The 16,872-nt window shown below is 41.5% G+C and overlaps 1 protein-coding gene across 1 annotated transcript; it reads left to right on the forward strand.

The window, feature by feature from the left end:
• Positions 1 to 589: 589 nt before the first annotated feature.
• On the forward strand, positions 590 to 14,141 carry CRHBP (corticotropin releasing hormone binding protein). Its single transcript, XM_010949271.3, has 7 exons — positions 590 to 1,618; positions 1,953 to 2,046; positions 2,352 to 2,509; positions 3,897 to 4,107; positions 5,940 to 6,088; positions 9,856 to 9,973; positions 13,352 to 14,141. Exons 1-7 carry the CDS (start codon positions 1,538 to 1,540, stop codon positions 13,507 to 13,509), a joined length of 969 nt encoding a protein of 322 aa, XP_010947573.1. The 5' UTR covers positions 590 to 1,537; the 3' UTR covers positions 13,510 to 14,141.
• Positions 14,142 to 16,872: the final 2,731 nt, after the last annotated feature.

A 16,872-nucleotide genomic window follows, 5' to 3' on the forward strand; every position in this document is an offset into this window, starting at 1 on the left:
CTTTATACCCTCTCTAAAATTCAGACACTTAAACAGTCCCAGGAGGGGAAGAAGGACATGGTGGCCAGTGTTTATGACCTTTGGGTGCCTTTCTTTTTCACGCTGTCTATGGTCTGAGGATCGTTGACAAGGTTGGACTATGGTAGGAAGGCCTCCTGCTTAAACAATTAAGAGGTAGCGCCTTCAGAACTTAGAATTGTCTTAAATATGCAAATATCAAGTTCTGACACCACTAGGCAAATTACAGCTTAATTTTGAATATTTATACATTACATGTGTAACCAGTTCCTTGAGTTAAAACCCTACATTATGGTCTTATTATTTGTAATAATTTTAATAGCAAAGAAAACATGGGTAGTAGCCATGTTCTCCATCAGGCAGAGGTAAAAACATGAATGTTTTTAGGATTTGTAGTTGCCTTGCTTAGCACAGAGACTGCAAAGGGGTGGGAAAGCCAAAAGTGGAGTATCCTCACATTTCCTACAATTTTGGACATAAAGGAGAAGCAATTCTCTTCTCACCTAATCAGTAAAGATAATCTCATGCTTAACTTATTTCTGGATCTCTAAGTCATTTGTTAAGCCCTGTAAATTTGCTGACGAGCAGTTTCAATAAAGCTTCTTGACAGTTCTCTACCAGAGTATGAAAGCCATCCAGGTATTAGAAGGCGTGAAATGGAATGACTCCAGCTTTCAGTGATTCTGAAGAATGATAAGGTCATGGTCACAGTTAGCTGGCCCAGGAGTGTGTCCATCCTGTATACATTCAGGCCACCTGATAGAGCGCGGAAATCCAGGAGTTCACAGACTCACAAGTTAGCTTTCTACTAGGGAAATGCTTACAAGAAACTGGACCAGGATAAAGTAAAGACCAAGGGACAGAAAGAGAGCTTGAATTACATTACTGCAATATTCTTCAAAATCAGACTTTGGTGTCTTTTCAGCTTCTCTTTGGAGGTGAAAATGCCTCAAGTTTCTTCCTGAGAGACATGAGCAATTGCATGAATACTGTATTCTCTGACAATTTTCAGCATGATTCCATTCGAGGTTATGAGACAAGGCTGCATGATAAGGTTATTTGTATTTGGGTATTTTATGCATGTGTAACATTGTCACTTGGCTTTGCAAAATCGAAAATTCCCTGCATATCCACAGGTGAGGATAATTCAGCCTGTGGCAGGTCAAGTGAAATGCTCTCCCTTATTCTCTATCCCTGCCAGATTCTTTCCCCCACACTTCAGTTCACTAAGTTGTGTGTGAAATCATTGCCGGTGAATAATGCTGGACCACTCTGAAAATTTGTAGCTGAGAGCTGGACCCTCGTCATCACTGCGGGCTTTGTCACTGAGATAGGGTAACCCATGGTTACTGAGCTCAGATCAGTTAAGGGGCAGAGATCCTCCCCTCCTCACTGTTCTATAAAAGAGACCCAGCAAAGAGACCCTACCGGCTTCTAGCTCTCAGCCTCGACGAACGTGTGAGAAGCAAAGCTGGAGCCCTCCGGAGCAGAAAGCACCATCTGCAGAGGCAAGGCCGGCATGGCTCCTACTTTCAAACTTCGATGTCACTTCATCCTGATCTGCCTGATGGCTCTAAGAGGGGAGAGCCGGTACCTAGAGGTGAGCGATCCCGGGCTGACCCATCACACCTTCCTTCCCTGAGTGTCCAGCTTTGAGGGGTGGGCAGGCTGCCTATGCTCTAGCTCTTCCTCCTCTATTTACTGTGCCTCGTTTCCCCTCGTTTCCCCTAGGGCTCCCTCCCTGCCTCTTCCTCCTTCCCTCTGGCGCCTGGGGATACCTTGCTCTGATACTACACCTTCCCGTCTTCTCTCTACCCGGGAGACGTTGACCCCGTCACTTTACTCTCTCTGCTGCGGGGCAGTGAGGGCGCCTCGTTCCTGGTCGGTCTCCTTTCCCCTTAAACTTTTCCGGACTGACCCATTTTCCTTGCCAGCTGCGAGAAGCGGTGGACCAGGACCCTTTCCTACTCTTCAGCGCCAACCTGAAGCGGGAGCTGGCGGGGGGGCAGCTGTACCGCCGCGCTCTGCGTGAGTCCGGGCTGCTGGGCTCGCATCCTCGGGCAGCGGGGAGGTGGGGAGGTGGGGGCTCTGCGCAGAGGGCAGGCGACTCCCGGGCATCGCCAGGAAGGGGCTGGCTACGATGGTCAGGGGTGCGCTTCCCATCGCGAACATCTGTCCGAGGAGGCAGGCGCTTTGGGGCGAGTTGGGGTGACGTCCCCAGGGGCGCGGGAGCTGGGCGCAGCTGGGACTCCTGGCGCATGGAGACGGGCTGCGGGGTGCCGGCACCGCCCTGGTTGCAGCCGCGGCCCCTCAGCCCCTCTACCCTCCCCCAGGGTGCCTGGACATGCTGAGCCTCCAAGGCCAGTTCACCTTCACCGCCGACCGGCCGCAGCTACACTGCGCCGCCTTCTTCATTGCGGAGCCCGAGGAGTTCATCACCATCCACTACGACCTAGTCTCCATCGACTGTGAGGGCGGGGACTTCCTGAAGGTGAGGAGCCCCCGCCCGGTGCAGCCCCAGCCGCCGGCGTGCTGCACGGGGAGCCGGGGACGCTGGTAATTAGATGCTCCGCTGCTGCCGGAGTTGGCGAGACCCCCAAGCAGCTCGAACCTCGCCCCAGGTGCCTAGGACGTTGCACAGTGGTTTAAATTCCCCTCTGAGCGCTCTGGGTTCTGGGCGTTTCGAAAGACTTGAACTCGCCGCGCGAACCCCTGTGCTGCAATCTGGGGCAGGTGAAGAGTGGTCCGAACCAACTAGCACGAGCGCTCCGGTCCATTCAGCCCGCGGGTCCGGGTTAGAAGCCGGCCCCACACGTCTGAGATGCGAGCCCGCCTCGCTCCTGCTGGTCCCTTTCTCTATGAAGCTGTTCCAGGCTCCCAGGGGCTGTCTTCAAAGCCTGGGTGACCCGATTTTGGATCCGAAGGGCACTGGCTGCTGGGAGGGATGCTGAGAAGGAATCTAGTCTGAGGCAGGTGGGAGGTGAGGATAAGACCCCACCCCCTCAGCATGCCCGTTCCGGTCGTTTTCTGTAAGTCTAACGGGTCAGCTTGGGGTGGCTGCTGGGGGAGTCTTACAGTCCAATTAAAATGAACATGATTAAAACCCCAAAGTGGAATTATTTTGGACACTGTCAAACGCAATAGAAGAGGGCTGATTTGGTGAAGTAATTTTTGTAGCTGGTGATTTTACTAACGTGAACTAGTTTGTGCTCATTAAATTGGGGACCTGTGGTGATTTTAAGAGTAAAGTCAGTAAACTCTGACCTTTTGTCTGATGAACTGCGCACTTTAACAAATGAAGAGGAGAAGTCCTGACTGGCATATCAGCCATCATTGTCTAAGTGTTGAAGAAGTTCTTGATATTTGAATATGTGATAAGAGAAAAAAAAATGAGGGAAATGGGTGTGTGTAACTATTGGCAAGTAGGTAAAGCTGCTGCTCCAATTTTTCTTCTTGCTGTCTATTTTTGAGATATTTTGTTATATTTTAACAAGGAAAGAGAGAAATTGAAATCCGAGTTATGTTCCTGTGTAATTCTTCTGAAGGTAGGATGTGTGGAAAATATGAACAAGACAAAAGTGTGTATTGTCTGTAGTTTCATTTACCAAGGTAAATGATAAAGTTTAAGGAAGCTTATTTGCTTTGGAAGTTTAGAGTTTATAAAGGGGGAGCAATAAATAATTTAAAAAATGACTTGCAAACAATTCATGGTCAAAATATATACAAATGGAAAGCAAGTGTTCAGGGGGGTGTAGGCTGGCAATTCTTCACTTATGACTGAAGGTTTATTGCTGGGTAACCTTTTCCCCTTTTCAGCACGCCTATGACTTCAGGAGTTCATGAAAGTGATCATCTTTGTCTGTATTTTTTGTTGGAAGGTATTTGATGGTTGGATTCTCAAGGGGGAGAAGTTCCCCAGTTCCCAGGATCATCCTCTGCCCACGACTGAGCGGTACATAGATTTCTGTGAGAGTGGTCTTAGCCGAAGGAGCATCAGGTCCTCCCAGAATGTGGCCATGGTCTTCTTCCGGGTTCATGAACCAGGAAATGGATTCACATTAACCATAAAAACAGATCCTAACCTCTTTCGTAAGTGGACTCCCTGTCTTCTCAGTTAGAAGGCAGGATTTGAAAGGAGGGAGGGTCAAATCTGCTTTTCGAAGGTAGTGTCATTGCACAGAGTTAAGAAATTTGAAGTGGGGGAATTATATGAATAGAAATTCTTTTGTAATTACAAATGACCTAAAGGATATTTCCTATTCATTAGTATGAAAATCAAATCAGTTTTTAATTTATTTCCTAGGCTAGGTAAGATACTAATTTATGATGGATAGAATTCTATTTTTTTCTCCAGTCTTATTCTGATCTTCTGCTCTACTACAATGCATTCAGTGACAAACTTTAATCCCTCCAAGTCATTCCATTGACCTGGATAAGCTTGAGGGATCAGATATGAAGTTGCAGTCTTAGAGGTATTTGGGCAAATGCTGAAAGACTGCATATCTGGAATGTGTAGACAGATTTCATGCTCTGAGCAGAGGGTTGGACCAGAAGGCCTCAATGTTGCCTTCTGAGTCTGAAATCACTGCTCTAATTTAGCTCATTTCTGATGGATACACAAATAGATGCTATAAAGCTCAATAGTCCAGGCTTAAAACACATTATCTTAATCAAAATGCATTCATTTATCCACTTATTTTTTCCCATTAAGAGGAAAATTTTTATAAAAAATTAGGAAAAAATCATCATTTTTGGTTGCATACAATACTAATATTAACACTTCATGTGGCTGAAGAATGAAGAATCTGCCAAAAATAAGGTACTGACTAATTTTCCAATTTTTATTTTTAAAAAACAAAAAAAAAATTTTTTTTGAAAGAAGCCCCACAAAAAGGCTATTTCCGAGGACTGGAGCAGAATAATCCTAGAGGATATATGTACTGTTTCTCCGATATCCTGTTTGGGTAGAAATCAGAAACCTTCTAGAATCATCAAGAAATTTCAGTTCCTTATCAAAATTCAGTGAAATCAAAAATATAAGAAGGAGGCAAGAGGTAGTTCAGACATACTCTGATCAGTCAGAAACTTCTGTCCCAGTAATTGGCCCAAAAAAAGTACAAACTTGGATGCTTTGAGTTTCATAGCTAGAAGAATAAATTTATTGTAAGTCTGGACTTGAGATACAAAACAAGATTTTAGAAAGTCTTGGGAGTAAATTATACATTAAGCATTTACCTTTTAGTCAACTTATCACTTAATGCCCAGTAAATATTTATCAGACATAAGCCTGCTTTCTATTTTTCTCAGCCTACTTTGTAACTGTTTTTATTATTTATTTACTTTATAATCTAAAAAGTAGCATATGGCTCCAAGCTGAGTTAATAAATGTTTCAGACAGACAGGATTTGAGTTGTGGCCTCACCTTTAAGACTTGATTTTTCCAGACTTCCACCTTGAACCCTAGTTAACGAAGGGCTCCTCGAACTTCTACCAGCTAGTATTGTTTGGTTGGTTATTTTTTTTTAATTCTTATTTTTTATTGAAGTGTAGTCAATTTACAATGTTAGTTTCAGGTATACAGCAAAGCAATTCAGTTATATATATATATATTTTTCAGATTTTTTTAGTATTGCTTTGTTGGTTATTAATTTATGTCTTGTGGTTGTTATTAACAAGGTAACCCCCTGAGATTAAGATTAGAAGACACCTTGCAGCCCAGGGACTCTTGATAATGTCCCTACATGACTGATGGTTTTATTTCCCAACTCCTTCCAGTCTTCAAATTGCCTTTGTGATATGTACTCTCTTTTGGGCCACAAGCCCCTAGACCGTGAACAGGAACGTAGAATAAGGATAAGATAGATTTTTATAAAAGCGCAGTATACCAAGTAGTGAAAATGTGATTTTGTTTTTCCACAAAGCCTGCAACGTCATCTCCCAGACCCCAAATGGAAGGTTTACTCTGGTAGTTCCACATCAGCATCGCAACTGCAGCTTCTCCATCATTTATCCTGTGGTGATCAAAATATCTGATCTCACCCTGGGACACTTAAATGGTCTGCAGTTAAAGGTGAGCTGCTTCCTTGCTTTCCAATCACTTCCTAAGGCCCCAGTTTTATCAGAGTAAAAGTAATCAGACAGGGCAAACTTGTACTGAGCGAATTGGAACGGTCCGTCCTCCTCTTTGACAGTTGCATCTCACGTGAGCTTGTCCTCACTGCTTTACTAAACCCCTCTTCTATTTCCGTTGTGCTACAGGATGCACACTCAGGTGCCCCTTCTGACTCTCTCAGTACGTTCTTGTGATGCAAGGAATGTTTTCAATTGGTGAAGTTGTGGCATATAATTACAATTGAACTCTCTTGTACTTGCCTCTTTTACAAAAATTCTCTCCTAGCAGAACCTAGTGTGAGTCATCTACACAGCTGCTTTTCTGATTATTGGAATTCTCTTTTGACATGAAGGAAGTATCTCATCGACAGAGCTGTGTTATGAAGGAATGCTAAGTGTAGCAGAAAATACGAAATTGGATTTTTATATTGCAAAATGTGGTAAAGTTTTGAAGTGGTTTTTTTTTTCATCACATTTAATTCTATACATTTTGCAACCAAACATTAGCTGAGAATCCCATCAACTTTTTTCCCCATGAACTTCTGTATGGACTTGACAACTAATGGTGAGCCTGAGCACATTTATCTGCACTGGTAGCTTGTGTCCGCTGAGTCATCTTCATTTCCTTTTACTTTCTTTTATGCCAAGGTTAAGATAGCTTATGCATTTGCTGGCATCAAAGATAGTCATATTTCCTGATCATAAAGATTTTGGCAAAAACCAAATAAATAGGACTAGGGCTGAGAACAGCAGTAGATCCAATTTTCCGTAAGTCCTAAATTCATAGGCCAGTGCCTACCTTTTTTCTCCAAGTTGGACCTTAGTTGAAGAATAATCCTTTGATAAACACCAGGACAAGTGGATGTCTCTGGCATAGCCTTACTGGCTTGAGATTGTTTGTATATCCTTCTTGATGTATAAAAAAGAGAGAGCAAGTGTGATAGATTGGGGGGTCTGCAGTTTAGTTATTCTTGGCTATGAGGAGTCATCTTAGTGCCTACTGTTTAAAAAATGTTAAGTCTGCAGAGTTCTATGTATCTGTTGCTTTACAAGAGTTTTGAGGGATTTTTTGTTTTGTTTTTGAGTGCTTACCATATGCAAGGCATTAATCTAAATGCTGGAAATTAGCAACAAACAAAGCACGTTCTGCTTACGTGGAACCTGCATTCCAATGGGAGAAGAGGCAAAGATAGAATGTATTTCAAGTAGTAGTGAGTGTCCCGCAGAAAAGGAAGTGGAGTGGTGGCTGGTACAAGGGAGTAGAGGGAGGGGTGGGCAGCTACTTGAGATAAGACAGTCAGGAAAGAAATCTTCTGAGGATGAGTCATTTAAAGTGAGACTTGAGTGATAGGTAAGAAGGAGCCAGCAGCCACAGGAAGAGCTGGGAACAGAGGAACAGCAGTGCAGAGGCTCAGAGGCAGGAATGGACTTGCTGAGCTCTAGAGATGGAAAGAAGGAAAGATACGGTGGAGGAGGAGGTGGGGGGGCATGATATGATACAGCATCAGGGAGATGGGCTAGGCCAGGGCGTGGAGAGCCCAGCAGGTCACATTAAAGAGTTTGGGTTTATTCTGAGGGCAGTGGGAAACCACCGAAGGAATTCAGGCAGGAAAGTGACATAATCCGTTTGATTATGCTCAGGTGGGGTGAGGGCGTTTGGGCGTTGTTGGCCTCATGACCGAACTAATTAACGAAGTCCAAGGTGGGAGGGAGAGGATTACCTAAAGGTCATTCTGGCTTCCACAGATGATGATGAATGGACTGTAGGGACCAGAGTGAAGCAAAAATACACCTAAAGGGCCACTGTCTTAGTCTAGGCAAGAGATGATGGTGACTTAGTCCAGGGAGGTGGAACCTCAGCAAAGAACTCTTGAGGATCACTGTTAAGGTGTGAACCCTAGAGGTCCCTACACAACTCAGCTTCTGCCACTATTTATAAGAACAGCTGGGAGGTTTGGAAATAGAAAAGTCACTGAACGCCAAGGAGCATGTGCACCCAACTTCCTTGTTTCTTTGTTTTGTTCCCCTCATTTTAGCTTCTGCCTCTTCCCAGCTTCCTTATTTCACATTTCTCTCTCCCCAGCCCGCCTTTTCCCCTTCACCTCCTCCTGCTGAAATCTGGAACCTATAGAACCAGGTGGAAAGTTTAGTCTTGAGATGTTCCCCCTGGACATCCTCTGCTCAAAGGAAAGGCAATTAGGTTTTTTTTTCCCCTTTACCTCTAAATGGCTTATTCAGCTCTTCATACAAGAACATGGGCCCAATACACAGTGGGGCTAATTAACCCTCTCATCATTTGATGAGATTGTGTGTAAAACACGTAAGTGTAGAACCCAGCACACAGTTGGTGCTTTAAAAATCTATGTCTCCCACCTGCTTCTTCTCATTAGCCAAGCAGTTGCTGTCGTATTGTTTTTTTATTTATTGTTTAGTGCTAGTTGTATTTCAGTATCTCCCAAATGTTGGAGTGGGTGTGTTCATGTGTGTGTGTGTTTAACATTCTCTGGTTTAGATTTTGTCCCTACGTGGCAGGGTCTATCTGGTTAACTTCTAAGCACCTTGCCACCCTCCGCTGGATCTCTTGATGAGTGTGCCTCAGTGAATCAGAGCATCACAGGCAAACCGCCTGTGTAATTTGTAGAGGACAGTACAAAATGAAAATGCCAGGGCCTTATTAAAAATTAAGAATTTCAAGGGGAGAGGGTATGGCTCAGTGGTAGAGTACGTGCCTAGCATGCACAAGGTCCTGGGTTCGATCCCTAGTACCTCCATTAAAATAAATAAATAAGTAAACCTAATTACCTGCCCCCCTTCCCCCCCAAAAAAGAATTTCAAGACAGTGACAGCATTAAGCCAAGCATTAGGCCCATGTAAGTGTGGGCCCTATGGGCATGGGGGGTGGCAGGACCACGAGGCCAGCCCTAATCACAGGAGACAGGCGACCCAAAGTGCCACATCTGGGACTGAGAAGGGCTGCTTTGTTTGTGTGGGAAAGTGATGCACAGGAATTGCTGTGGACGAGACTGTGTGGAAAGGACAAAGGGAAGCAGGAAAAGGTGGTTGCAGTGGGTCACACAAAGCCTTTGAATAGATTCTTGTTTTGAGTAGCTTGAAATCAATTTATTTTGTTGGACGGAGAAAGGGGATGGTAACTCTAGCTAATTTGAGCCCCAAATTAGAGTTCTCTTCTTTCTTTAATATTCTTTAATAACTAACCTAAATCCTTATCAGTAGAAATGATAAGGATTGTCTGCAGAGAAAGTCTTCTATAAAGAAGAGGAAAAGAGGTAAGTTGAAGGAAGAACTATGTGGAAGCTCTATTTATAAAAACTCTGAATGCATGCACTAAGAAATTCCAATAATTCAGTATGTGTGTCCAAATGGTTTTAAAAGCAAAGCATTTTCAGATTCAATTTTCATACATCTCATATGGTGTTTACAGATGCCCATTTCATCATTCTAGTCCTTGAGCTTATAAAAAAATTTTTTTTTGAATGCACACACATTTTAAAAACATGATTACTCAACTGATTTAGACAAGCAAATCTTCAGATTCTTTTTTCTTTTAAAGGTCGTTTAATCTCTGGGGTCTTGGATTTTAAATTAAATAGCACTGACAGGGTGTCTAGGGCTGATGGAGTTAATTCACCAACTTACCATTGATAAAATAGTTCAACTTCCTTAACTGGTTTAAATACATCTTCCTCTGCTGCTTGGTTCTCTCAGAAGTCCTCAACAGGCTGCGGGGGAATTGGAGACTTCGTGGAGCTGCTGGGAGGAACTGGACTGGATCCCTCCAAGATGACACCTTTAGCTGATCTCTGCTATCCCTTCCGCGGCCCTGGTGAGATGTTGCTTTAATTATTATTCATGTGCCTATCAAGACTGTTTCCTTCAATAAAACACCTCAAATTTTTTATCCATGGGAGGGCAAGTTGCAGCAAAAAACTTCTGTTTTACGCATTGAGCCAGTGTGAGGATTTTTACGTTTGAGCTGATGTACAGTATCGAGAATGTGTGACCACGACATCTGACATTGGGAGAGAAACCTATAAAGTAATAAGGTTGTCTGTTTAAGGTTGGCCACAGGTAAAACTATGAATAAGACAAAACTTTTTGGTTCTGTGCTCTTTCCACCTTCTTGAAGATCCCTACTTTCATCTTCTAGAGACTAAAGAGTTTATCTACTAACTGAAAACTGACCGAAACTTGTTCAAATAGTGACTGTATCATCAATTAGTGTGGTAATGAAGTAATACCTAAATAACTTTACCATACATCTGTGCGTATTACTCATAGTAGATACATTAAAAAGTGATAAGCTTTATTAGAAATTCTCAGAACTGCTGAATGTCCCCAACTTCCAGCAGCAAAACCAGCCTCTGAAAGACCACTGCAAAAATAGGGAAACTCGGAAATCTAAAAGTGGTCACCAGTAATAAAGGCCCAGTTTAGCGCAGAGCATGCCAAACAGAACCAGATCTTCTTTGTTATGCATCAATGAAGAGTCTGCATTTGATTAGGCTCAGGTGGGGTCAGGGGGGTGGGAATTGCTGACTTAAAACCGAATTAATTAACGAAGTCCAAGCAGGGAAGGAGACGGTTACCTAAAACATTTCAATGAAGGTCACTCCCATATCTGGACTTCAGATAAGGAATGGGGGTTATCTTTTAAAGAGACAAAAGTGAAACAGGAGAAGAGTCTTTCATCTCTTACCGTGGTCCCCTTCCTCTCTTGTACCACAGATCACTAACCAACTAAATAATGAAGCTACAAATCAGACATCCTTTTCATCGGCTGTTACCTGTTTGAATTACAGGTCTGCCCACCAGTATTTCCTCTCTCTGAGCTAAACAAACTTCTCCCAGATAGAATTAATATGCACAAGTAAAGGGAAAAGATTTCTAAAAACCCACTTTGTGGAAAAGTTGGGGTTAGTTATACTGATTTACACTTGAGCCCTGGTTTAAGCTGGTTCATTGTGGCTCCTCCCCCTCTTTGTGTGTGTTCCCGGAAGGGCTGGATCCTTCCATGTCAACAGAGGGCACCTGTGAGGAGATGCATTTGAGCTGGATTAAAAGATTAGACTGAGCTGAAAGACACTCGTGCCTTAAATTTTAGATAATTGGAGTCACAGTAATTTGGTGCATGAATGTTACCACTCGATTTAGGTAAAAGGTGTGACTGAGGCCAAAAAAACCACTTGTGCCTATGTTATCTAGATAACTGAAACCCATCTTAAGATGATTTGAAGGCTTGAATTATCTGACTCATTGGTTCATTTTAGAGTTCACTTTTTTCTTTCACTCACATGTTTCCATGAAGTCGCTCAGACAATGAAGAACTGTTAGGTACCCTGGCCATTATGTTGGATTTTATTAGGAAGTATGTCAAATAATAAACAAATGATATGCACATTAAGTAAAGGAAAGAAAGCATGTTATGTAGATCAAAGCTCAGAGGCAGATCAGAAAAGAATGACCTTCCAAATCAGATTAAAAAAATTAACTTTGGACCTCCTCACAGAAACTCAACCTAGACTCCCTGGTGCCTATATTAAAATAATTTTAGGATTTATATTTACTATGTCTCCAATTTGGCTTTTACCTACATGACTCCATCTGGCTGTTTTACTTCATTTAAACCCAGATGCATGTTTGTAAAGTACCTGTTATACAATGATAATAATGTTTCTCAGAAGTGAGGCCTTATAGAGACAAAGTGGGGGAGGGGGAAGATTGAGAAAATTAAAACAGCAGAAAGCATTACTGTAGGGCAGACAGATCTTGTCTCAGGAACCAGCTTGAGACTGGAGAAATAAAAGCAATTTTAATAAACATACTGAGTTTCACAAAACAGAAACAGACTCATATAGGTACAGAGAACAAACAGATGGTTGCCAGGAGGGAGGGGAGTGGAGAATCAAAAAGAAAAAATTGTTAGGGGCAGGGTATAGATCAGTGGTAGAGTGCGTGCTTAGCATGCACAGATCCTGGGTTCAATCCCCAGTACCTCCATGAAAAAAAAAAAGAAAAAGAAAATGGTAACTATGTGAGGTAATGAACACTAGTTAGCTTGCTTGTGGTGATCACATTGTACGCCTTAAATACACACAATTTCTGTCAATTATGCCTCAATAAAGCTGAAAAAAGTTTGTTAAAAGGATGCCTAAAAACCACACACAGCTTCAATACATAACTGCTCAGGCACATCTGCACTAGAAGATACATAAACACTGCCAGATGCTTATCAAAATAATGAATAAGATTGGATTTAAGAGAAGTAAGGATATCAAAAGTCATTCCATATAAGAAGTACAGAAAAAATTAGAAGGACAATTTGCCGGTGAACAAGAACAAAAACAAGTCTATTCAGTGTATGTCTAAACCATGCAAATAATTTTTTGTTTATACATAAGACAGAATTATTATCTAGGCTCAAAAAATAATTAACAGGTGATTTTTTTAAAATTTGGTCAACGTAAATGTCTCACAGTACATACACCTCATCCTTTAGCCCTGCCCACTAAATGCCATTTGCACCTCCAGATATTACCAAAATCTGCCCCTGCAAATTTCCAACCTGTCCCTAGAGGGCAGTACTGCCCCCACTGAGAACACAACTACGGCAATGGTGCAGATGGACCGACGCTTGCCTTTACCACCAAAGCTTTGCAGGTAGGAGAACATAAAAAGTACAAAGAGGTATCTTCTTACCTCTTTGCAGCCAGTCTTATTTGAGTAACGGTGTTCTTGCCCATGAGGAGTAAGGTTGAGTTCAATTTCACTATTCTATAATTAATTATACAGTTGACCCTTGAACAACAGAGGTTTAAACTGCGGAGGTCTGCTTAGTAGGCGAATTTTTTTCAGCCGTATATACTGCAGTAGTACGCGACCCCCGGCTGGTTGAACCCGAGGATCTGGAACCTCGGATCTGGAGGAACTGTGGGAATGGAGGGCAGACTATAAACTATATGCAGATTTTCAGCTGTGGGGAGGTCCTCGCCCTTAGCCTGCACATCGTTTAAGGGTCAGCTGTATATTATAATAAAAGTGAAAACAAAGACGTTTCACCTGATGGCAGATGCCTGGTTTGAGTATGTGAGAGGAAGATGCAGCCCCTTGCTTTCTTTGTGTTTAAATGATCTCTTGGTCAGAAATGGTTCGACCGTGTGGTTTCTAACTGCTGGGAAACTTTCACTTTTTCCATGAATTATAGCCCAGATGAAAATTGGCTGTGACAACACGGTGGTGCGCTTGGTCTCCAGTGGAAAACATATAAATCGTGTGACTTTTGAGTACCGCCAGCTGGAACCGTATGAAATGGAAAACCCAAGTGGAAACAGTATCCAGGAATTCTGTTTGTCTAGTCTTTGAATAACCCTGTCAGTGATTTCCATGCTGCTAGCTAAATGAATTTTTAATGGCTATTATATATGATTTTGATGACCAGCTAGTTAAGAGCCTTCCATACCAATCAGTATTCCCAACCTTGAGCACGTATCTCTCTCTCTCACACACACACACACCCAACCTTGAGCACGTATCTCTCTCTCTTTCACACACACACACACACACACACACACACACTAATTTTTGTACCTTGCTTCTTTTTCATTTGTAATGTATAAATGACCACATGGTGGAAAATGAGCCCCCCCTTTGGTAGAAAAACAGTTTTCTGTACTTCTTTGAAACCTGAGCTGGTAAGGCAAGTGCAAAGAAATGTGTAATGAAAAATTGTATCTCAAGGAAAAATACTACAAAGAAATTAAAATGATAGCGTTCTTACCAGCTTTATACAGAAAACAAATGTCTGCATATCAAAGTAGTTGCACCTGTTTATTTATTTTCTGCTTATTATTCTGTTTACAATAGATAATCGTTGTACCTAGTGTTATTTACTGATTGGTTACACCTTGTTTTTAACAAAACACTGTAGCATGGGAAATGTTTTGCATCCGTAAATACAAACACAAATAAATATATTCAGAATGTTGGCACCTCAACATTGTGCTTTGTGTTCCGAAACAGTCCCCTCCCCTATTACCATCCGAAAGTAATGTTCTCAGGTGGTACAGAACCAAATGCTGAAATAAATTATTTTAGACTTCTTAGAGCTCGGAGAACTCTGGGCTGTGGAATTGGAATTATTTTGAGCAGGAGGTATAATTGCAGTGTTTGCGGGAACAGCACTAATTGATTGGTCCTGATAGGGAAGCAGGATTCGGGGATCCCTTCCCCATTGTCCTCCAAGAAAACTGAGAATCCGTATCTTTGTCACAGTGAACGTCCTTGTCAACAAGGACAACAAAGAACTTAAACTCTCATAGACACAGTTTGCCAAAATCTGAGTACTTTTCTGGTACTGAGGACAATTTATTGTTGATTGAGCCTTGTCCATGTTTGGCTTGAGACCAAGCATATGGTCTGTAAAAGACACCTTGGGGTCAAAAATGAGGTCCTGAACAACAAAGGAAATACTCCTAAGTCAACACCCCTCTTTACTTTGTTTTTGGGGTTTTTTTTCTGTATATACGTATTTTTATTGAAGTACAGTCAGTTTACAATGTTGTGTCAATTTCTGGTGTACAGCGTAATGCTTCAGTCATACATGAACATACATATATTCATTTTCATATTCTTTTTCACCACAAGTTACTACAAGATATTGAATATAGTTCCCTGTGCTATACAGTATGAACTTGTTGTTTATTTTATATATATTAGTTAGTATCTGCAAATCTCAAACTCCCAATTTATCCCTTCCCACCTCCTTCCCCTCCTGGTAACTGTAAGTTTGTTTTCTATGTCTTTGAGTCTGTTCCTGTTTTATAAATAAGTTAGTTTATCTTTTTTTATTTTAAATTCCACATATAAGTTATATTATATGGTATTTTTCTTTCTCTTTCTGGCTTACTTCACTTAGAATGACAGTCTCCAGGTCCATCCATGTCGCTGCAAATGGCATTATTTTGTTATTTTTTATGGCTGAGTAGTATTCCATTGTGTGTGTGTGTGTGTGTGTGTGTGTGTGTGTGTGTGTGTACATATATATATATATATATATATACACCACAGCTTCTTTATCCAGTCACCTTCTGTTGGACATTTAGGTTGTTTCCATGTCTTGGCTGTTGTAAATAGTGCTGCTATGAACTTTGGGGTGCATGTATCTTTTTGAGTTAAGGTTCCGTCTGGATATATGCCCAAGAGTGGGATTGATGGATTATATGGTAAGTCTATTTTTAGTCTTTTGAGGAATCTCCATACTGTTTTCCACAATGACTGCACCAAACTACATACCCATTAGCAGCATAAGAGGGTTCCCTTTTCTCCACACCCTCTCCAGCAATTATTGTTTGTGGACTTTTTAATGATGGCCTTCCTGACTGGTGTGAGGTGATACCTCATTGTAGTTTTGATTTGCATTTCTCTGATAATCAGCAATATTGAGCATTTTCTCATGTGCCTATTGGCCATTTGTATGTCTTCATTGAAGAATTGCTTGTTTAGGTCTTCCACCCATTTTTGGATTGGGTTGTTTGTTTTTTTGCTATCAAGTTGTATGAGCTATTTGTATATTCTGGAAGTTAAGCCTTTGTCAGTCTCACCTTTAGCAAATATTTTCTCCCATTCTGTAAGTTCTCTTTTTGTTTTGCTTATGGTTTCCTTTGCTGTGCAAAAGCTAGTAAGTTTAATTAGGTCCCATTTATTTATTTTGGTTTTATTTCTATTGCCTGGGTAGACTGCCCTAGGAGAACATTGCTAAGATTTATGACAGAAAATGTTTTGCCTGTGTTTTCTTCTAGGAGATTTATCGTGTCTTGTCTTATATTTAAGTCTTTAAGCCATTGTGAGTTTATTTTTGTTTATGATAAGGGAGTATTCTAACTTCATTGATTTACATGTAGCTGTCCAGTTATCCCAACACCATTTGCTGAAGAGACTGTCTTCATTCCATTGTATGTTCTTGCCTCCTTTGTCAAAGATGAATTGATCAGAAGTTTGTGGATTTATTTCTGGGCTCTCTATTCTGTTCCATTGATCTGTATATCTATTTCCGTACAACTACCATGCTGTTTTGATTACTGTAGCTTAGTAGTTTTGTCTGGAGTCTGGGGGGGTTATTCCTCCAGCTTCATTCTTTCTCTTCAGTATAGCTTTGGCAATTCTGGGTCTTTTGTGATTCCATATAAATTTTAGGATTATTTGTTCTAGTTCTGTGAAAAATGTCCAGGGTAATTTGATAGGGATTGCATTAAATCTGTAGATTGCTTTGGGTAGTATGGCCATTTTATGTTTTTGTAACATCAGATTGTTAGATTTTTTTTCTTAGAATGGTCTTACTGCTACATCTCAATTCACTGAAATGGGGTGGTTTATTTGCAGGGTTCATAAAATTGATTCCCTGTCTTGACATCTGCTCAGTGAAAGCTAATCTTCCACCCATCATGTCTGGGCTTTTTAACAGGAGTCTCTGCAAATCTTTCCTCTCTTGGCCTTCCTGGTGAAAAACAGCTTGCTTACATTGAGTCCCCCTTAAGGGACACTGAAATGCCAACCCCAGGATATAGGTAGGAAAGGGTGAGGCTGGCATAACTTTCTCTAAGGCTAACAAGCAAAATCAACAACAACAACAACAAAACTGTTCCTAAGATGGTCAAACATTAACAAAATGTTTGGCTTTATTCTTAACTTAAGTAATAAAAAAACAAATATTTATTGAATACTTAGTAA

The sequence above is a fragment of the Camelus bactrianus genome, chromosome 3 (assembly GCF_048773025.1).
Source record: "Camelus bactrianus isolate YW-2024 breed Bactrian camel chromosome 3, ASM4877302v1, whole genome shotgun sequence".
Classification (NCBI taxonomy): domain Eukaryota; kingdom Metazoa; phylum Chordata; class Mammalia; order Artiodactyla; family Camelidae; genus Camelus; species Camelus bactrianus.

Coding starts and splice junctions, on each gene's coding strand:
- CRHBP (XM_010949271.3), top strand. CDS start 1,538: ATGGCTCCTACTTTCAAACTTCGATGTCACTTCATCCTGATCTGCCTG. Junction 2,510..3,896: donor AGGGCGGGGACTTCCTGAAG/GTGAGGAGCCCC, acceptor TTTTGTTGGAAG/GTATTTGATGGTTGGATTCT. Junction 6,089..9,855: donor TAAATGGTCTGCAGTTAAAG/GTGAGCTGCTTC, acceptor TGGTTCTCTCAG/AAGTCCTCAACAGGCTGCGG.